Source organism: Falco biarmicus, chromosome 16, assembly GCF_023638135.1.
Source record: "Falco biarmicus isolate bFalBia1 chromosome 16, bFalBia1.pri, whole genome shotgun sequence".
In the NCBI taxonomy this organism is placed as follows: Eukaryota; Metazoa; Chordata; class Aves; order Falconiformes; family Falconidae; genus Falco; species Falco biarmicus.
The window spans coordinates 289024-309852 of NC_079303.1; the positions used below are offsets into that span (position 1 = coordinate 289024).

The window sequence follows — 20829 nt, forward strand, 5'->3', positions numbered from 1 at the left end:
CAGCCCTGGCACAACTCACAGCGCCGGCTCCCTGCCCGCAGAGCTCCTCAGACCTTTTTCCTGCTCATCTGGAGCCCCCCTGCTCTCTGCAGCCAGCTGGCTTTTAACCTCCATGGCTGCAGGAGGAGTTGGGATTCACTGGGAGCAGTCAGGGACGTGAAGCACCCTGAAAGTGGTACTAGGAAACAGGGGGGTGACAAGCCCATAACCTTGCAGTATGGTGGTTTTCACCAGTGCTCCAGCTGACATCCCCCAGGACTTGGAGGGGATGTTGCAGTAGTCTCCATACAGCTGTCACCGCAAACCCAAGCTCTGTACAGCTTTGAAGCCCCCAGCAGTCAGAGCAGGGGGACACAGCAGCAAGGAAGCACTGTTTACCCCAAAGCAGGGAGTTATTACTAGAGCTGGAGGGACTGAATTGAGGCAAATGGAGAAACCAAATACTTCAGCCCCCCCCCCCCCCCAAACCCAGAAGATGGCGGAGTTGAAGATGGTTTATTATCTACATTAAACTTATGAGTGTTTTTGCTCTGAGTTGCATTTTTGCATTGGTGAGTCCTTGTGTATTTACAGGGAGCTTGGGGGTGAATCGTCAAGTAGGCTCCAGTAAAGGGGCTGAGCTCAGGCCCTCTCCAAATGGCTTCTCACTGCTCCCAGACCATGGCTCATTTTATTCCATGGGAAAATACTGCCTTTGCCCTAAGCTGAACTTGCCTTGGGTTCTCAGTTCCTCCCCTGAACACAACGTGACCACCCTGTTGCAAACAGAAACCTAGCCCCTGCTCACATGGGCCAGCAGAGCTTCTCTGTGCACACAAGGCTGCGTCCAGCGCCGTGGCACCGACCCACAGTGCACCCGGACGTCCCCGCGGTGGCCCCTGCAAGGAAGACCCAGGAACTCTCCTCCTCCTGTGGCTCAAGGAAAATCCCACTGTCATTTTGGTTTCCCCACTGCAAAATGGGGTTGAGTGTTCATGTTGTGGTTTAAACCAGCGACTGCTGGGAAACCTGCCCACAGGGACCAGAGCCAGCATCCTGCCGGAGCCCAGGCAGGCCGCGGGGTGCAGGTTCGCTCGAACCGTGCTGGCTGCAGCAAGCTCTGCGCGAGGTGGCTGCGCTTGGACAAGGAGGGGCTTTGCACGAGCTCCAGTGAGGGGGCGTGGGAGCAGGGGAGAGGGAGCCACCGGCTCTGAAGCCTTTCGTGGCTCCTGTGTACAGCTGGCTGGCACGGTGGTGTGCTGGGAACAGCTGGTCAAACATCACAGGCTGCTTCAGCCCAGAAACTCCCAACTTCTGGGCTGAACCGTTGCGCACCACCCCTGTAGGAAGACAGCAGCTTGTGGCATCAGTGCCACTGAGACACTGATGGGAACTCCAGACTCCACCACACAGCACTGAGTGAGGCAGGCTCAGCCCAGCACACTTGGAATTAATTTTGAGACACAGAAGCCAGGGTGGGCACGAAAAATCACATGGGAGCATCTTCATTTAGGATGAGGGGCCATAGCAGCAGTGGGGAGCCCCTCGCCAGTGCCCACCTCCCGCAGCCCTGCCCTGCCTTCAGAGCATCAGCTGCCTGAGCACTTGGTTTGCCTGTGCCAGCCATCCATGTGTTTACCGTGTCCCCTCCCTGCCCTCTCCCCCCTTTCCAAGGAGCCACGCAGATCGGTCTGACAGCACAGGGCAAACAGGCGTGTACCAGCCCTGTTATTGCTTTGCTCCCGCGCAGCCAGACTGTTTGATGGGAACGAAGGGAGCTGTTTTCCTCCTCTCATTGGGTATTTGGGCCTCATCTGCCCAAGTCTGTCTAGCAACAGGGGATATGCAAGGTGCCGCAGGGTGAGAGGCACCCGCAGTGGCAGGGGGTGGCGGGGGGGCTGGAGCACTCACCCTTTCATGTCTGCAAGGCAGCCAGGACAGATCCACTTCTGCTGTGTGCTGTCAGAGAAAACTTGTGGCAGCCCTGAGGAGCTCATCAAAGCTTGCCAGAAGGTAGGCTGGAGCCTCAGGGTGTTTTCTGATATTTATATTGATTTAAGAAAAAGAGTGCTTTCATCAACAAAGAAAAATCAGGGGTGAAATTGAGGCTGAGCGTGCCCGCTCTTCAGTCACTTCAGGCTGCTTGTAGTTAGAGGGGACGCTCACCCACTTGCAGGGCTCTGGAAGAGCTGAGCTATGCTGGGTCTAAACTCACTGTTAGGTGCATCTTCCAGGAGCAGGGGAGGTGGATGGTTCTGGCATCTCCCAGAGTCCTTGGTGAGGATGCTCTGTAACACAATGGCTTGGCAGAGCACAGACCTGCCGAGCTGGAGGTGCAGAGCAGCAGGAGTGGGTCCATGTGGAGAGGAGTGGGGCTGCCAGAAGTCATGGATGGGAGCCTCAGTGCCAAGGTGCTGGTGCAGTGCACGCTGTGGGGAACAGAGCAGCTCATCCCTTCCACCCTGCTGCTCTCCCAGCCTGCCTGCAAACTCAGCTTAGCATCAGCGGTGCTGTCACCTCCCAGCAAAAATGCTTCTCATCCCACACACAGACAGTCCCATGTTCCTTCAGATGACCACCCATCTAACTGTCCATCTAAGCACATAGCATCATGCTCGCAGGCACTGCTGTCTCATTGCTGCCCAGACTTTCAAGCTTCCTCCATCTCAGCCATGCCCCTGTCCCTGGATTAGAGTAAATTGCATGGGGCATTCTCCTTCTCCCCAGAAATCATAAGGGCAGTGAAAAAGCATCCTATAGACCGGGACTGGACACCGGCTCACTCTGCTGTGGAACTTCATAAAGGTGATGCTGGAGCATGAGTAAGAGGACACTGGGGCTTCCTGCAGAGGCAAGAAGGGAGCCAGAGAAATTCATCAACTGACATGTGGGGTCCCAGCTGTCACAGGCACTGCCCACTCACACACCCTGGTGTCTTGGTGCTGGTACCCCTGCTATCGTCTATGGCCAAGGAGAGACATTCCAGCAGTGGGATCAGACACAGCATCTCCCTCATGTCCCCATGTGTCCCTGCTGAACCATCCCCAGCACCTGGAGAGCCGTGGTGGGTGCATGAAAATGGTGGATGGGAGGCGAAGCTGTTGCTGGGTGGCTTTGTAAGTGCCCTTGGCTGCAACAAAGCTGTCTTGCTCCAAATGAGCAGCTTGAAAAAGCCCCAGAATGGGGAAGACATTTGGTGTTGTGCAGTGCACACTCAGAAACAGTTCTGGCTTTTGCACCTTTTCTGTCAGATGATTTTGAATGTGTTACTGGGGGGGCTGTCCTTGTGAGCCCCAGGGTGGGGAGATGCAGATCTTAGGTGGGATGTGATTTTTATGCAGCGTTGTCCAAAACGCAGAGGTTTGAATGAAATATCTGGAAGAGGGGATTTAGGAAGAAACAGGCCCTGGGTTACAGTGGAAAGCTCAGACTCTGATAAAGTACCTCCAAGGAGATGCCTACAAAACCCAGACACACGTTCATCTCCTGAGAAACAGCCTCAACTCATCTGTGAATTTGGGCTGGAGAAGATAAATGTGCAGTTCCCAAACAGTCTCTGGGGCTGTTGTCTGGCCCCCAGTTTGGGGACAGCCAGGGACCCACGCTGGCTGGGAGCTCCTGGACAGAGAGAGAAGTAAGAGGAACGTGTCAGAGAGGCTACTTGGACAGCAATTCCCTGGGTGACAGAGCCTGCCTGAGGTCATTCCCGTGCCATCACAGTGTCACCTTGCCCCAGTGAACCCTGATGTTGTCTTCAGGCACCTCCACGACAACACACCCAACCATTGTGCAACGGCCGTGAAATGGAACTAAGAATAGCTCCCTCCTCTTACAGGAAAGCACCTGGCTGCCTTGCGCTGGGCTGGGGGCGTGCTGGGTGCCAGCACCCTGCCAGGAGCTGTGTCCCTCCTAGAAGGCGAGGAGCGCACTGAGGGTGCCCTCCTCCCAGCTGATGTGGGCACTGAGGAAAAACATCCACCTTTTCTGCGCTCCGGCCCCAAGCCCGGCCTTGCCTCTGTTCATCCCTTGCTTCACTCCACCACCAGGCTGTGTCGTTTTCCTCAGAGCCTCTCAAGGGTGCAATGGCATCGCTCCCTGAGCCTCATGTGGGGACTTACGCCACACCATCTCTCCTACCTGGCCTTTGCAGAGGGAGCTGCACTGAGGGTTCACTGAGGAGCAAGTTCACCTTACCTGTTCTTCAGTTAACCAGACGTAATTAGAATGCTGGTGGTGCTTGCCTGGCCAAGTTGCCCATGCCCTGACTCTGCTGGCATCCCCACATCTGGACATTTCCCCCCATGCAAACTGGACACAGTCCAGCTATTTGGAGGTTTGTTCTCCACTAAGCAGAACACTCATTTTAATTATGGGATGGGGGGGGCAAGGCCAGAGCAGTCATGAACCCTGGGGTCGATCCCCTGATCTTTCACACATTCCCTTGTGCCCTTGCAGCCAGGGAATCTGAAGCAATTGGCAGCCCACAGCAGTCCTGCGTGATCCTCAGCCTGTCACTGAGCTCAGGCTGAGTCATTCTTCCCCTGCAGTAGGTGGGCTTTGCTGGATTCAGGTCAGCAATCACTTTGAGGCACTGATCCCTCTACACCCAGGACAGAACTCAGGCATTGCCACTGTATGCTCTAGTAAAACCCAGCAAGAGCTAAACTCCGCCTTTCCTTATTATAAGTATCCAAATGGTATGCAAATCATAGCAATTATAGAGTCAAAGAGCAGCACCTGGCTGCAGGAGGTGTATGAGAAAGGCGAGCAGCCAGGCGCAGCTGCTGGCTCTTGCCTGCAGGGCCCTGGGCAAAGTGCTGCCAGCAAGAGGCCGGGACTGCAAGCAAAAGCACCAGGCTGCAGTGTGCCTCCGATTTCTGTGGCCTTTGCTATCAGCACTGTCACACACAGTGGAGGACTGGCTCTAGTGCAGGAGGGATGAAGGGCTTGCGCTTGGCTGAGTGAAATGATTTGGGAACAAAGACTCCTCCTGGCCCACCCTGGAGGGATGTAGGGCAACAGTACTGTCCACCAGCCCAGCTGTGGTGGCCCAGCACCAAGGGCCAGCTGAGTGCCATGTGATTTTAAGCACAGCAGGAGCATCCCGCTGCTGAAACCACCCGTGTCAGCAAATGTCCTGCTAGCTGCGGTCACATGCTCACCTGGAAAGAGCAGCCTCTGAGCTCTGGGACTCGGCTTCCCAGTGCTGGCTCCAGTGGCATCGGCTCTCCCAGTGACACAGCAAGAGGCCCCTTGTGTCCCCTCAGTGTTCCAGGACATCAGCCCAGAGGCCCTTCTGGCTCACAGAAGAGCAGGCATGGTGCCAGATGGAGATGGCAGTGGAGTCCTGGCTATTGGCAAACTGGTGTTTGCTGGCTGCAATGGGGTGAGGTGTCCCAGCCCCTGCCACTGCCCCGTGCAGGAAAGGGACAGATGCCTTGAGCTCCCCAGGCCTGGGGTAGCCCCATCGCTTCAAGCCTGGCATGCAACCCCATGGGCTGCCTGTGCACCACATGGCATGTCCCCAGAGGGAACCCTGGTCCCTCCAGTCCCACAGTCATGGGGAGAGGTGACAGCACAGGGAGAGACACAGGCAGGGGAACAGGAAACTAGGATAGAGGAGAGGCGGTTGAGTATAGGGAGAGGCAGTGGAAATGGGGAAAGATGATGGGTGTGGGGGACAACTGATGGGTTTGGGGAGAAATTGTAGGTACAGGGGAATAGGGATCTCCGCTCTGTTCAAACTCCTGTCCCAGGGGGGAAGTCAGTAGCAAAAGCAGCAACTAAACCTTGGGAGAACAGGGCCAGCAGATTTGATGCCCCAATGTGGCAAGGAGCATCGTCTGAGGCCAGCCAGTCCTTCCTCTCACCCTGCCATCGAGGGCAGCCCCATCGCCCCTCCAGGTGGTCTGGCCGTTTGAGGGTGTCCTGAGTCCAGGCTGAGCACGCAGGGGATGTGTCACATAGTGCCCGGTGCCTGACCTCGGCAGGCAGCGCTGCCTGCTCAGGGGCAGGGGCTAGGAGATCTGCAATGGGGAGAGCTGAGCTCAGCAGCCCATCCCCAGTGCCAGGCTGTGGGCATCCTTCATCTGGCTGGTCCTGGGGAGATGCTGGGGGATGCTGGGGAGATGTTGGTGATGGCGAGCTGCCCAGCCTGGGCGCTGGCGCATCCTTGGCAGCCACCCGGGCGCGGGTGGGTGACCAGCAGAGGGGGCCTGGCTCTGCCGCTCCCCAGCTCGGCTCTCACTCCGCCCGGAGCTCTCCGAGAGCCCAGAGCAGCGGCCGGAGCCGGACAGAGCGGCTGCTCCTCCGCACGGCTCCCTCGCTGCCTGCAGCCCCGGGGTGCCCGTGCTCGGGGCTGCTCTGCCTGCCGCCACTCGCTTTCTGCGGAGGGTGCGAGGGGACCATGCCTCCTCCGCCACTGCTTGTCCTCCTGCTGCTGCTGGCACCGGGGGCTGCGGCGATGCGGGGCAGGGCTGGGCAGCCCGGGGAAGGCAGCACCCACCATGGCCACGGTGCAGATGGAGGCAGGACTCCGCCGATGATTTCCCGAGACAGTCCGGGGGTCCAGGTGATGAAGGAGAGGCTGCGCCGGGGGACGGAGGAGGACTCCAAGTCAGTGCAGCAGTACGTGCCGGGGGTGCGGGTGGAGTTCCCACGGCCCCTCAATGCCGCCAGCCTGCACCCAACCAAGGCCCTGCTGCCATCCAGCACGGACCCATCTAGGCAGCAACAAGGGGTCCCCACGGATGGGGAGGGGGCAGAGCCCCGAGCCAACCTCACCACTGTGTCTGACAAGCGGTTGCAAATTCAGAACCCCTTGTACCCAGTGACAGAGAACTCCTACAGCGCCTACGCCGTAATGTTCCTATCCCTCATCGTCTTTGCAGTGGGCATCATTGGAAACCTCTCTGTCATGTGCATTGTGTGGCACAACTACTACATGAAGAGCGCCTGGAATTCCATCCTGGCCAGCCTGGCTTTCTGGGACTTCCTCATCCTCTTCTTCTGCCTGCCTGTGGTCATCTTCAATGAGATCACCAAGAAGAGGCTGCTGGGGGACATGTCATGTCGCGTTGTGCCCTTCATGGAGGTAAGGGGCTGCACAGGGTCCTGCAGGGCTCAAGGACTTGGCTCCACTCTATCCTCTTGCTGCTTGTAGCCTGGTACAAGGGCTGTGTGCCCCAGAGACCCCCATCGTGGGGCACAGCAAGGAGCCAAGGGACAGTCCCAATACTGACTTTCCCTTTGCCTGTGCGCTGGGCCATTCCTCAGGCTCTGCAGCCAGCACCAATGCTGCCAGGGCCAGGAAGAGCCCATGAAACCCTCCTTTGTCCAGCCAGCATAGGGACATCTGTCCATGGGGTCCCTCTGTCTCTCTGTCCCTGTCCCAGCCCGACAGCCCCCAGCCCGTGGGCTTAGTCCCACAATGTGCTGGCGCAGCACTGGCAATGTTGGGCTGCTGAGGACAGCCTCGGTGCAGGGGCTGCAGGTGGAGCAGTGCTGAGCAGCACTGGGGTGGGACAGCCTGGGAATTAGGTTTGGAACTCAACGTCTTTGCTTGTCCTCAAGCCTCACGCGTGATGGGCTGGCCCCATTCAGAGTGAGCAGGGAACCCACTGAGAAGGCTACAGGGATTGTGGTGACAGGGGAAGGCAGAATGAGCAAAAATGCTTCAGGTGGCATGATTTTGCACGGTCCTGCTCTTGTGCTGAAAAAAACCCCATGCTCTGGGGTATCTCCCTTCCCAGAGGGATTTCTAGGTTCAGGCTGCTCTCCTCCATGCCTATGTATGATAGACAGCCTGCCTGTGCATATTGTTTGGGGCTGCAAAACCTGGTTTATTGAAGAAGGGTGCAAACACAAGGTTGGAAGAGGTCAGAGGCGATGTCAGATCCTGGGAAATTCTCTCAGGCTTGGTCAGGCCAGACAGGGTTCAAAACCTGCCCATCCTACTGAGCCTGTGGTCAGTGCCCCCAGCACAACATATGAAAACCAGCTGCAAACTAAGACCATGGCTTGTGCTATGGGCGGGGGGCTACCACCCACACTCTCCCCAGACCTGATCAGGTTATATGGCAGCACTGATGCCCATGCCCAGGCCAGCCCTGCCCTCCCAGAGCTGTCACCACGCTGAGCTGGGACCTAGCCTTCTGTCATCACCAGGCCTGTCTGTGCCCATCACCAGGACTCAAGCCTGCTCAGGGAAATAACTGCTGGAGGGGACAGAGAGCAGGCCATGGCACTCCAACGGGAAAAGTTCATGGCTGCAGGGAGCTCAGTCATTACAGGCAAAGAAACAGCCCTGAGACATCAACATCTCCCATCACAATCCCCTCCCCAACATCCCCCTCCCTGGTCCAGATTCTGCTGGAGAGCAGGACATGCGGGGCTCTCAGGGGCAGGACCTGGCTGCATGCTGCTCCCTTGGGTGGATGGATTATCCTCTCCTGCTTCACCCAACAGCAGCTGCAGGTTGGGGTCAGTCCAGCATGGGCTGGGCGTGTGGATGTAGGCCTGGATGTGCTGGCACCACCCCCACTGCCAGGGCTGTGAGGTAAGCGGGTCTGAGGCCACTACTGCCACCAGTGGTCCCACTCTCCAGCAGAAGAGGTGTGGGAGATCCCTGGGGTGGCACCTTCAGGTACAGTGATGCAGCAGCACCACAGTGCCCCTGGGACAGCTTTGTTCCCGAAGCAGGCAGGCAGGATGACGTGATGTTGGGGCTGCTGAAGTTTGGGTATGGCACAGCCCCTGGGAGGCACGGTCCTGGTGTGGTCCACCCAGGAGGCTACTCCTGCTCTGCCACCTCAGCTGCTAATCCTGCCCTGCCCTCCTGCCTCTGGGCCTCAAAGCAAGGGCAGAAAGGGGCTTCAGAGCTTCTCTGTTCACCTGGGATCCAGCACCAGGGACCCTTCAGCCTGGGTGGGAGGGTGGCTAGGCCAGAGCTAAACTGCCAGCAAAGAGTCAGCAAGGAGAGGGGAATCGGTCTGCAGTGCAGCAGTTAATGTCCAGCCTTTCTGTGTGGGACTGCGCAAGCGTTTCAGGCTGCTGGATGAACTCTGTACGGAGCAAATCTTCTGTCCTCCACTTTGTAGCTACTCAAATACCCTGGGAGAGGGCACAAAGCCAGGTTTTTTGGAGCAGAGCTGGCTACATGGGTTCCTGGTGACAGGTGGTCTGCAGGCATGTGCTTGGGGTGACCAGTGGCACCACCCGCACCCCAGCCAGGGCACTGGGGAAGGACACTGCCATGTCTGAATTACATGCTAGGACGAAGGAGACCAGAGAGATAGAAGAGCCTGTGGGAGGGTGCAGGGGGAGAGGAGAGGCAGCAGCACAGCAGCGTGGGGGGTGCTGCTGGTACCAGCCAGTGAGCTGGGCAAGTGTGCTGGGTGCCGGTTGTGGGGCAGAACAAGGGTGCTGGATGCTCAGGGTGCCTCTGGGCATTGGGCAGAGGAGCTGGGACATGACCTTTGTTGTTGGGTGGTGGGGCTGGGTGCAGGACGATGATGCTGGGCTAGTGCCCTGATGCTGTATCTGGGGGGATGCTGCTGTGCATGACTGAACAGTGATGCTGGGTGCTTGGCATCAATGCTTGTCATAAGCTGCTGAAAGGGTCAACCCAGGACCTCTGGAAAAGGCTGGGGATGGCGGGGGTGGGGGCAGTGCCAGACCTGTTTCAGGCTGCTACCCAGGCATCGTGCAGATCCCTGGGAGGTTTCCTGAGTGCTAGGAAGGTCCTTCAGCACAGGGTGACATTTGATGGCTTCGTGAGGCCAGGAACAGGCACAGGGCTGGGGGGCACCAGCATGTGACTCTGCCCTTTTCCTGGCCAAGGGCTGCGGGACTTGGCTCTGACCAAAGCTGCAGCTCTGGGGCTGGGACTGTGAATGCTGACTGTGACCCTCAGTGCCTTGCCAGCCCTCCCAGAGCCACCACGATTCCTCTGCCTCCTTTGGCAAATGGGCTGTTTTTCCTGCCATTCTTAATGCAGCGGAAATTGCCCCAAGCTGATTTGCGACAATGGTGCCTTCAACTCCTTTGGCTTGTCTGGGAAGCAGGCACCAGCCAGGCCAGCCTGGGGCAGCTGGGTGGGCTTTGGAGACCCTGGGAAGGTGCTGGCGAGTGTGATGGTCCTTGCTTTTCTTCTCCGAGTCATCCAGAATAGAGGAAGAGCCTGAGAGATAATCCTGCTATTCCCACCTCGGCTGGACGAACATACAGACATCCAGCAAAGCTTCTCCCTTCTGCAGAAAAGGGAGCTGGGCAGGGACAAATGGGTCAAGGGACATTTTTATCCACTGCCCTTTCAGGAGTCACAGAAAAGTGTCTCTAAACCTGGGATGCAGCCACAGGCTGTGACCTCTCTACAGTCTTGGAGGAAGGGTCTTGGGCTGTGGTCTTGAGTAAGCCAGGGGTTTGCCACCAGGCTGGTAAAGTCAAGCTCCCTGTGATGTCCTTGCAGCAGGGTCCACTTGTTCTGCCTCCCCCCTCACCAGGTATCATCACTGGGAGTCACCACCTTCAGCCTCTGTGCCCTGGGCATCGACAGGTTCCACGCAGCCACCAGCCCCCAGGCCACTGCCCGGCCCATCGAGCAGTGCCAGTCCATCATCGCCAAGCTGGCTGTCATATGGGTGGGCTCCATGACGCTATCAGTGCCAGAGATCCTTCTCTGGCAGCTGACCCAGGATACGTCACCCGTGTCCGGCATGATGACGGAGTATTGCACCATGAAGCCCTCGTCCAACCTGCCCGAGTCTGTCTACTCACTGGTGCTCACCTACCAAAATGCTCGGATGTGGTGGTACTTTGGTTGCTACTTCTGCTTGCCCATCCTCTTCACCGTGAGCTGCCAGCTAGTGACCCGGAGGATCAGCGGCACTGAGAAGAAGACTGAGTGCCGAGGTACCAAGCACAGCCAGTGCGAGAGTCACTTGAACTGTACCATCATTGGGCTGACCATCATCTACGGGCTCTGCACCACCCCTGAGAATGTCTGCAACATTGTGGTGGCCTACATGTCCCCTGACATGTCCAAGCAGACCCTGGACCTGCTCAGCCTCATCAACCAGTTCTTTCTGTTCTTCAAGTGCTCGGTGACGCCCGTCCTGCTCCTGTGCCTCTGCAGACCCCTGGGCCAGGCCTTCATGGACTGCTGCTGCTGCTGCTGTGAGGGCTGCAGCCCCGACACCACCTCCAGTGAGGGCAGCGCCGACAGCAAGCTCAAAACTGAGATGTCCTCCTCCATCTTCTTTGACAAGCCCCGGGAGTCCCCTCCACCCCTCCTGGCCCTCGGCACACCTTGCTAAGTGCCACCAGGGAGCTGTAGAGATCATTCCACCGCCTCCTCCCAAGACCAAACATTGTTTTGCCATTAGTGCCCGTGTCTGGACGTGGAGCAAGCAGAAGAGACAGCTGCGCCATGGGCTTCAGACCCCATGTTGGGCAAGTGGGGCTTGATACCCCCGTCCCTGTGGCTACATTGGCAGCTTTCTTGCCTCTGCCCAAAGGCCAGCAAGGACATGAGCACCTTCCCATCCTGGCTGCCTGGCCAGGCTCGGAGGGGTTGCTGCTCTGGAGTTGGAGTTGTGCCAGAAAGGTCCCATCTGAAACTACGGAGGGTTTCCATGGCGGCTTGCAGAGGACACAGCAAACACGAACTGCCCTCGTCCTGTCCCATTCCCTTCTGCCAGCCCCCTCCACAGTAGGAGAAGGTGCCAGTGACTATATCCCACTGGATCAAGCAATGCCCTGTAAGAGCTCAATAAACCAGTAATCTAGAGCACATCTCACATGTACCCATCCAGCACCACCAAGCAGTGCCCTGGGGAGACAGCACTTCGGGCCTGCAAAGCTCTTCCCTAAAACCTGGGGACTCTGGGGTGGGCATGGGCAGCTGGGGGTGATGAGGACATGAAAGAAGCTGTGCCAGGTCAGGCAGCACCTAAGGGAGATGGGGAAAGGCCCCCAGCCTCTCTTCCCCCCTCCCTCTGGGGTGATGCTGAGTGAGCCAGAGGCAAGCCAGCCCCCCTGGGAGGGTCCCCTCCAAAGCACTGGGTTTGGAAACTGGTCCCAGCAAAGTCCAGCCAGCCCAGCACTGGGCTGAGATGCTCTGCAGTCTGCAAAGCAGCCGGTTCCTCACCTACACCACGCGGGACTGAGGTGCTGCTGCTGCACAGGCCATGCGGGACCCACTCCCCTCAGCATCCCTTTGGAGGCCGACGGGGTGAGTGCATCTCATCCAAGCACCCCCTTGCAGAGCTCCCACCCTTCATCCACCTGCCCATTGCAGGGACAAAATTGTCCCAGGGCGTCAAAGTTTCCAAGCCCCTCCTCCACCTCCTGCCCAAGGCTCCTGCACCCAGGGGGAGCCTAGGGGAGCAGCTGGGCGGTGGGATCCAGCGGAGGGCAGGCTGGCTACACCAGCCCAGTCCACCAGAGCTGTTAAAGCTCCTTGTCCTGCCGCTGGCACCCGCCCCAGCCCACGAAATGCCAGGGCAAGGGAGACGGTTGCTACGGCCGGGTGAATGCGAGGGGCTCACTGCAGGCTTTGTGCAGCATCGACACCCACCGGGCTTTGCTTTCACAGCCCTGTTTCCAGGGAAACAAAAGCCCCAGTTTTCTTCCTTGAGCACAAAACTGGGTTTTTCCTTTCCTCCCCCCTAGCCCGCGCTGGGCCTCAGTTTGGGAGTGGCCGAGGAGAAGAGGGGGGTCTCATCCTGGCACAGGGATGGAAGGCGGGGAGCAGAGCCCAGGCTGCCCACCATGTCCTCACCCCCTTGCATCCCCACAGGGCGAGTGGGGTCTCTGTGAGGGCTCAGGGGCGGTGGGAGGAAGGGAGCCGGGGCAGCTCATGCGCTTGATCTGTGCTGCTCCGTCCTGTGCCCGGGCCAAGGGCGAACAAAGCCGAGCTTGTTGCTGTGGCCCCGTGGGGCTGGATGCGTGGGGGGGGCGAGCCGGGAGGGGGGTAGGGAGGGCGCAGGCAGCACCATCACCAAGGGCTGCAGGCAACACATAGTCCCATGGCAAGCAGAGCACCCCCGTGGGCTGGGCTGAGCTCCAGCCCTGGCACCCAGGTAAACCCTGGTGGGGGTCAGTCTGGCCGGCCCCCAGAGGACACGGGGCAGGGGTGCCCCTGCCTGCAGTGGCCACAGCCTCCATGTGGGTCGGCGCAGGCAAGGGGGCAAACCGTGCTGCAACCCCACTCCAAACCCAGCATCGAAGCAGGGCCCTGCTGCAGCCCTGGGACATGATGTGGGGGCAGAGGAAGGTCCAGCAGCAGCAATGGCCCTAGCCAGAGCTCTCCGAGCTTGTCTTCGCATCAAGGCCAAGAAAACGAGGAATCTGGAACCATCAGAGTTGGCTCCAGCACCCCTTGGGTGAGCATGACCACACAGGTGTCCAGTGCCACCTGGGGGACAGAGACCCTCACCCACAGCACTGAGGAGGGACAGACAGCAGCGACAGCACGGCAGTAACATGACTGCAACACCCCCCAACGCAAAATTGTTAATTTATTAGGAGGCAAAAAAATTGTACAGTTACAAGAATCATTTCTCAACAGAGGTCAAAACTGAGCCAAAATATCTCTTAAAAAAAAAAAAAAGAAAAGGAGGGGAGGGGGGGGGCTGAGGGCTGACAACACTTTACAATTCATTGAATTAAAAAAAAAAAAAAAAAAAAAAAAAAAAGGAAACCTCTCTTTGTGCAATTCTGCAAAAACGAGAACAGAAGAGAAACCCCTGACCTCACCGCCCCAGAGCCGAGTAAAGGGCCGGGAAAGGGGCCCCGCAGCCCCCTGTCCCTGGGCCACCGCAACCCTCTCCCCCTGCCCCAACCTGGGGACAGATCAGCCACCTGCCCGCTGTGCTGCTGACCTGACCCTACCACACACCCACCCTCCCGCTGCCAGCGTCTCCCCCCGGTGCAGCCAAGTCCCCAGCCTGCCCCCAGACAACCTGGTGACACACTCAGGCTGTGCCTGCAGAGACCCAACAACTCATCACACAGCACAGATGGGAACAGCCTTCCTGACCACCGCAACATTTCCTCTCGCCTTTTCCCCACCTGTGGATAAGGACCCAACCGTGCCCCCCCCCAGCCCCACTGCCCCCTGCCCCCCTGCCTCTGCATCCCCCCGCAGCCAGGGCAGTGGAGGCAGCAGCCAGTGCGGGGAGCGGGGCAGGCAGAGCACCCCTGGCTCTGGTGGGCAGCCGTGTGCACACAGGGGCTCTCAGCCTCGTGCGCAGCTCCAGGTGGCTCCATGCGTGTGTGTCCCCCCCCCCGGCATACCCACACGATGTCCTCGGCCAGGACAAAGCCAGCAGCTCCCAGCCGGGCACAGGCGATGCTTTTTGGCACGTGGGGAACCAGCGTGGCTGCCCCGAGAAGCTGCGTGGGGTTGAGCTACCTCTGGGGGCAGCTGGGCCAGGGAGGAGGCAGAAGCCAGCCCCCTGCTTCCCCCATGGGTGCTGCCACATCACCGGGCCCTCCCTGCACTAGCACCAGCCCTGCGGATCACCACCCCAGCACGGGACTGGGCAGCAGAGCAGAATTTGGCCCAAGCACAGGGGCTGGGGCGGGAACATGGGAACAAGGGAAGCCGGGTGGCGAGTAGGGGCTGGGGCGCAGTGACACGGCAGCCAGAGGCAATGGTGGGGAGGCTGACTGCAGCGGGTTGCGATTAGTCCCTGTCCCCCTGGAGGGCCGAGGAGTCTGGGGGGCAGCATCACCTGCCCCCCAAACCCTGCTCGTGGGGCTGAAGCCCAAGGAAGGGCAAGGCGGGTGTGCTCCAGACATCCCCAGGATGTTCTCTGCCTGGGAGTTCAGACAGGACACGGGATGGGACAAGGGAGCCCTGGGGGACCTGCCTGCAGCCTGGCACAGCCCCATCCCCAAGGGGCTGCCTTCTGCTACCACCCTCATCTTCCTCCCAGTGCTGACCCTTGGTCGGCCTTGGGGAGCCCACAGCCTGCCTACTGCTCACAGGGCCCAGTTTAGTAACAGCGCTATCGCTTAAATTAAAAAATTAAAATATATATACATATATATATACTGTATACACAGACAACAACAGAACAGTGCCAAAATGGGAGGAAGAGACAGACAGAGGAGGAGAGGAGGGCAGTCAGACATTTTCTTTACAATAAAAACAAGAGCTCCACCTCAATGCGAGCGGAGTCTGGGGTCCCCTAAAAATACCCATCTAGAGAGAGAGCTGGAGGGACAGAACAGGAGAGAGAAGGGGCATGGGCTTGTACAATGGCATCTTCCCGATCTGAGCCGCAGTCCGTGGGATCTCAGCTTCTCCTAGATTTCGAGTGCTGGATAAGCCACTGTAGGGTGATGTCTGTGAAGGCAAGGGGACACTTGCAGCCTCTCCCTCTGGCTGTCACCCCCTCCTGTACCTGGGCAAACAGCCTGGGCATGCTGCTCCTATGGGCACGGGCTGCCCCCCCAGCCACACACCAGAGCTGCCAGTACTCACCAATGTTGTCCTTTTCTTTGCAGGAGATGGAGTAGCAACAAATCTCTCGGTCCTGGATGGCGGAGAGGTTCCTGCAGGAGAGGAGCAAGCTCTGGCTGCAGGCCGCCAGGGCTGCACAGCAGCAGCGATGGAGGATGCCTCTGGGCAGCCTTTGAAGGTTCCCTTTGAGCCTCAGCTCTGAGATAAGGAATGCTTTGCAGGGGCAACGTCTCCCCAGGCTCCCAGGGACCTGCACATGGGTTGAGCGATGACACCAGCGCACCATGCCCATGACTGACGGCCAGGTCTGGTCTGTGGGTACTATGTGACAGGGCAGGAGGGACCCAACCCCACGGAGAGCCTGGCCACAGAATCACACGGCTTCCCTCCCTAAACCCTACCCTGGTTGCACAGCCCTGCGGCAAGGTGAGGTAGGGAGGCCGTGGGAGCAGCACAAAGCTGGCAGCATAGGAGCTGCACAGATGGCCATGGGCCAGGGGAGACCTCTGAGGGGTGGCTGGCCGGGAGCAGAGATGCCATGAGTCAGTGTAGCACCCTCCCCCCCATCTGCTGGGGAGGGGACGGCCACCGGCAACGCGGAGGTGAGCTGGAGGCAGCATCTCTGGAGGCAGACGAGGCCACGTGCTGGCACAGCAAAACGTGGCAAAATAAGGGAGGGGTACATGGATGGTGCCACACACCAGAGCGGGATCTGACCTCCAAGCACCGAGGGCTGCCCGCTGCTGGGGGAGCAGTGCCTGCAGCAGGCAGCGGGGCAGAGCTGCCAGAGGGTGGCTGGAGCCCAGCTCCCCCGCCCAGCACTGTGCCTGCCCGGGCCCCAACGCCACCGTGTGGCAGATGGGACCCAGCCCTGGCACCAGTTCCCAGCTCCTCCCCGTCCCCACCAGCAGAGATGTCACTTCCACCAGCCACTGCCTTGGGGCCTCACGACATCCCCAGCCACTCATCTCTGCCAGCCCACCCCAGGCACTGCAATGCCAGTCTGGCTGGGGAAAGAGCACTGGCAGAGCATGGCAGGGTGACCAGGGGACATGGCAGGAACAGAGGAAGGTCACACTGTGTCACAGTCCCACCGTAGGCACCAGTGCCACTGGCACACTTACATCTTCTCAATGAGCTCCTTCTCATCCAAGGCACCGGGCAGGTCTCGCTTGTTCCCCAGGACTAGGACCTGCAGGGCGGGAGAGGAGACGTCTGAAGCTCAGGCCACCAGACCAGGCAGGAACCTGCTTCTGCCACTCAGAAACGGGCCCTGCTTGAGATGCAAGACAGCCCTGGCTGGCCACTTCACCAGGACGTGCCTGGACAGAGAAAACCCCTTCCGAAGGCAACCAGAAGGAGCACTTCAATTAACAGCCTTAATTAGCCCACACACAGCACCTCCTGTGCACCCTGTAGTCCCAGTGTAAAGCTGGCCCCACAGCACGTCTTCCCTGAAGGGCACCAGCATCTGTCATGCCATCCTCAGGAGACTCATACTGACTTTGAGCAAAAAGTCAAGTGAAATAGCTAAATCCAACGTTACCAGGAAGAAGTGAGATGTGGATGCCATGCAGAATCTGCTCTTCACAGGCAGCCAGCCAGCCCGCCCAAAAAAGCAACGGCTGTTTGCACCATCCACCGATCTCTCCTTATTTCAAGGCTTTTCACATCCACAAAGGCATCCTCAGACTATGCAAGGGAAATAATCACCCGCCAGGTCTCATTCATCCCTCTGGAGCACACCATGCGACTGTCACCTGACAAGGGCAGCACGGAGGCTGCGGCAGCCCTCTTGGGGTAAGCTGGGGCCTCTGCAGCAGCACGGTAACACAGCATCTCCCAAATTAAATTTGTGGAGTCATTCTTAAAAAAAGAGAACTCAGAAGGGCTGCAAATGTGTTGGGATGCACATTGTGTTGGGAGCTTAATTTAGTTGGCCGTGAACGTTTGATATCTGTGGCAAGATCCTCAATTAGCTCCTTTCAAAGGATGCTGATTTAGGATGCTCCGTAAGCATCCCACCCCTGCACGTGCAGAGTACCCTGCGCTGCCACCATGTCCCAAGTCCTGCAAATGTCACAGCCCAGCAGGTGCTCTCCTAGGAGACAAGACCTTATGTCCCCACCATAAATAAGGTGCAAATTCATGTGAGAGGGTAGATCACACATCAGGGGTTTTTTCAGGTCTATTCTAAAGCTCTGTTCCCTGTTGGCTGGCTAAGCCCTGGGCTAGAAAGCACCATTGCCCCAGCTCCCACAGGAGTGCAGCAGGGAAGGGGATCCCCTCCCCGAATCTGCTCTGCAAGACGCAAGACCCTCGCTGCAAACCCTGTCAGCCACGAGCCAGGGGACTGTGAGTGGCTGGGGGGGACCTATCCAGGCAACAGCTCACCGGGATGCCCTGGAGCTGCGGCTTGTCAAGCAAGTTGTGTAGTTCATTCTTGGAGGCCTCTATCTTCTCCTGGTCGGCAGCATCCACCATGTACCTGCAAGGGAAGAGACACCCCTGAGTGCAATTGCCAAGGTCCCCATGCCCCATTGCTGCGCCGAGAGGTCTGTGCCACCACCAAACCTTGCTCACGTGGCAGCCGCACCAGCCCCGCTGCCTCCTCAGCCAGCGCATGGAGGTGATGGATAACGGGATCCTTCCCCCAGGACCTCTCTTCCCAATGAAGGCTCTCGGGCTGAGAGCCCTTCATGTCTCCCAGGGGAGTGGGTGACCTCCCTGCCCCCATCCCCACAGGGGCATGGGGGCGGAAGGAAGCCCAGGCACTGCCCTGGCAGAGGAAGCTGCAAGACACGTGTCCCCACGCACCCAAGTGAGGCTCATGTGCACATGCTAGCTCCTACTGAGACACCCAGAACGGAGAGCAACAAGTGGAGAACAGGGGGAAGGCCCTGCTCGTCCTCTTGATGGAAGCAGTCTTGGGCATGGAGCAAAGGGCACGCAGAGCCAACAATCAGCCTGAGCAGACGGGGGAGATTTAGGGAAGGGTTTAACACTTCGGGGCAGACACTCATCCTGCAAAGGGCATAAGTGAAGCCCAAACCGGGGAGAGGAACTGATCAAAGCAGCCCTTATTTTAAAGATCAAGAAGCTGGGAGAGAAGTAGGAAACACCATCAAGCTTCATCAGGCCTTGTGGAGTTTATTAAAAATAGGAAAAGAGCCTTTAGGCTTTTCACAGGAAAATGTGGATGGCTGTACTGAGAGGGAGAGGGAAAAACACCACCAGGCACTGCCACAAGCCTTCATCACACCAGATGGGGAAGCAGGGCTGAAGGCAAGAGAAAAGGGATGCGACACAGTCGAGGCAAGGAAGGTAGACTGGAGTGTGACCCAGATGGTCACGGGTCTCCTCATTTCCTCTCAACCAGACAGGCCACTTTGGAAAAATTACGAAACTATGGAAGGAGGCAGTAAAAGGAGTGATAAAACTGAGATTTTGTCATTTACAGCAAAGCTCACGTAATAAAGAATGTCAAGGACATGTCCCGGCATGGTGACAGTCAGCAAAGGCAGGACCAGACACTGCTGTCCCAACAGGCAAGACACGTGGTCCCTCACTCCTCCTCATCTGCCAGACCTTACCGTTGGGAAGGGCAGTACAGAAACCCAGCCCCCCAAAATCCTGGGGCACGGTCAATTGGTGAAGATCACATAAATCTGATTTTCTGACTGTGTTTAAGCTACCCTGATGCGGTCTCCCAGGGTAAATACTTGTCCCTAGGAGTGGGCAGCCTGCTTCCCATGAGCATCCTGCCAGGCTCATCCCCAGCCTGGGCTCCCTGGGACTGCGCTTACCGCAATGTTTGCAAGCAGGGGATGTGTGAGGACACTCATAAACTTGCTGATAGTCAGCAGTGGGCGTTGCACAGAGACTCCTTCTCTCAGCTCAAGATTCATCTGGCAGCACATCACCATCACAACCTGGAAACATGCTGCTGGCAGCCACCCATAAAACCAGCCTCTTGGAAAGGGCTGAGCCGCACGGCCGGCCGGAGGGCTGAGGCCCCTGCGATGAACAGGCAGCACAGGGGAAGCAGGGGAGCGAGGAAGGGGAAGATCCAAGGAACAGCCAGGCTGAGTGATGCTGGAAAGGGAAGGGTCTGACATGGCTGGGGGGACCTGGCTGCCCTGTGCTCAAAGCCCGTGGGGGCACCAGTCCCAGGGGGCAGCATCTCAAGTCCTGACACAGCTCCGGCAGCGAAGGCACTGCGGTTTCCCTTGCTCAGCCCTGCCCAGCACTCTTGGGTGGGGTGATGGGACTGTGCCCCCACCTGCTAGTGGGGCTCAGCACCATTGCATGGGTGATGGGACTCCCAGCTCCCAGGCATACTCACACGATGGCACTCACTCCACGGCAGTACCGCTCCCACATGCTGCGAAACCGTGGCTGGCCACCTATGTCCCAGAGCTGTGAGAGGGAGATGGTCGTGGTTACCCTACCGTTCTGCCCACGACCCTTCCCCATAGCACCCAGCCAGAGCACCAGGCATGCACCAAACCCACTGCCATCCCCTCCTCTCCGGCTCAAACCTAACGAGGAGGCTCCTGACTCAAAGAAAGGCAACATCTCAGGAAGGGCGGCTGGGAAGTGTTGAACACCTCCTGTGATGTGCCTCTGATGGCATAGAGGGACCCCTTGGCCCAAGCTGGGGCACTCCTCCCAATGCCCACCGCACCTCCTGGCCTTTCACTGATGCATCTGTCATTTCAAACCACTCAGCATGCTCTTGGTAATGTTTCTGCAGCAGGCAGAGATCCCCAATCAGCTTTTCAAGCACATCACACTTACTTCCCAATCCAACTCAGGGCCCTTGAAAGATCCAGAAGGGGCAGAAACCTCCTCTCCCTTTGCTCTTGAGGCAGACACCACCACTGCAAGCCGTGACTGCTCCCACCCTCAGCAAGGTGACCATATCCATGAGTCCCCACCAGCAAGCCAGAGGTCTAAGAAAACGTCCAGCTTCGCAGCCCAGACTAGCTCTTACTGCAGGGGTCCAGATCTCCTACATCCCTTCCCATCATCTCCTCTGACAGGCACCCGCAGGAGCCTAACAGGGCAGATCTTGCCAACTGCAGCCAGGGTTGCTGGCATCCTTCAACCTCCAGCAGAAGGCCCACCAATCTCCCTCCCACCTTTCATTGCAAGAGGCCCCACCGGCAATAACATCTGCACCTTACCTTTATGGTAACATTCCCCTTGGTGATCTTCCTCATGTTAAAGCCCACTGTTGGGATCATGTCTTCGTTGAACTGTCCTGACTGCAAGGAACAAGGTAAAACTGCGTTAGGAGGCATGGGAACCCCACCAGCCTGCCCTGAGCAGTGCAGCGAGGCTGACAGCATGCCTAGAAATAACCCCAAACGCTC

The 20829-nt window shown here is 58.2% G+C and overlaps 2 protein-coding genes across 3 annotated transcripts in view; one reads left to right on the plus strand and one right to left on the minus strand.

Moving 5' to 3' along the window:
* Nucleotides 1–2080: 2080 nt before the first annotated feature.
* The window catches only part of ARL8A (ADP ribosylation factor like GTPase 8A), a 28544-nt gene continuing 9795 nt past the window's right edge, over nt 2081–20829 (minus strand). The window contains exons 2-7 of one of the 2 annotated variants that reach the window (XM_056361426.1): nt 20641–20721; nt 19797–19870; nt 17846–17939; nt 16576–16643; nt 15473–15543; nt 2081–2408 (exon numbers count right to left, since the gene is read on the minus strand). In XM_056361426.1, the coding sequence (XP_056217401.1) occupies nt 2380–2408; nt 15473–15543; nt 16576–16643; nt 17846–17939; nt 19797–19870; nt 20641–20721 (417 nt within the window). In that variant the 3' untranslated portion in view covers nt 2081–2379. Of the gene's footprint in view, nt 2409–13481; nt 15335–15472; nt 15544–16575; nt 16644–17845; nt 17940–19796; nt 19871–20640; nt 20722–20829 lie in introns of those variants that run through there. The other variant, XM_056361425.1, reaches the window with a different exon arrangement.
* GPR37L1 (G protein-coupled receptor 37 like 1) lies at nt 6208–11767 on the plus strand. Its single transcript, XM_056361421.1, has 2 exons — nt 6208–7072; nt 10482–11767. Exons 1-2 carry the CDS (start codon nt 6386–6388, stop codon nt 11292–11294), a joined length of 1500 nt encoding a protein of 499 aa, XP_056217396.1. The 5' UTR covers nt 6208–6385; the 3' UTR covers nt 11295–11767.

Coding starts and splice junctions, on each gene's coding strand:
- GPR37L1 (XM_056361421.1), top strand. CDS start 6,386: ATGCCTCCTCCGCCACTGCTTGTCCTCCTGCTGCTGCTGGCACCGGGG. Junction 7,073..10,481: donor GCGTTGTGCCCTTCATGGAG/GTAAGGGGCTGC, acceptor CCCCCTCACCAG/GTATCATCACTGGGAGTCAC.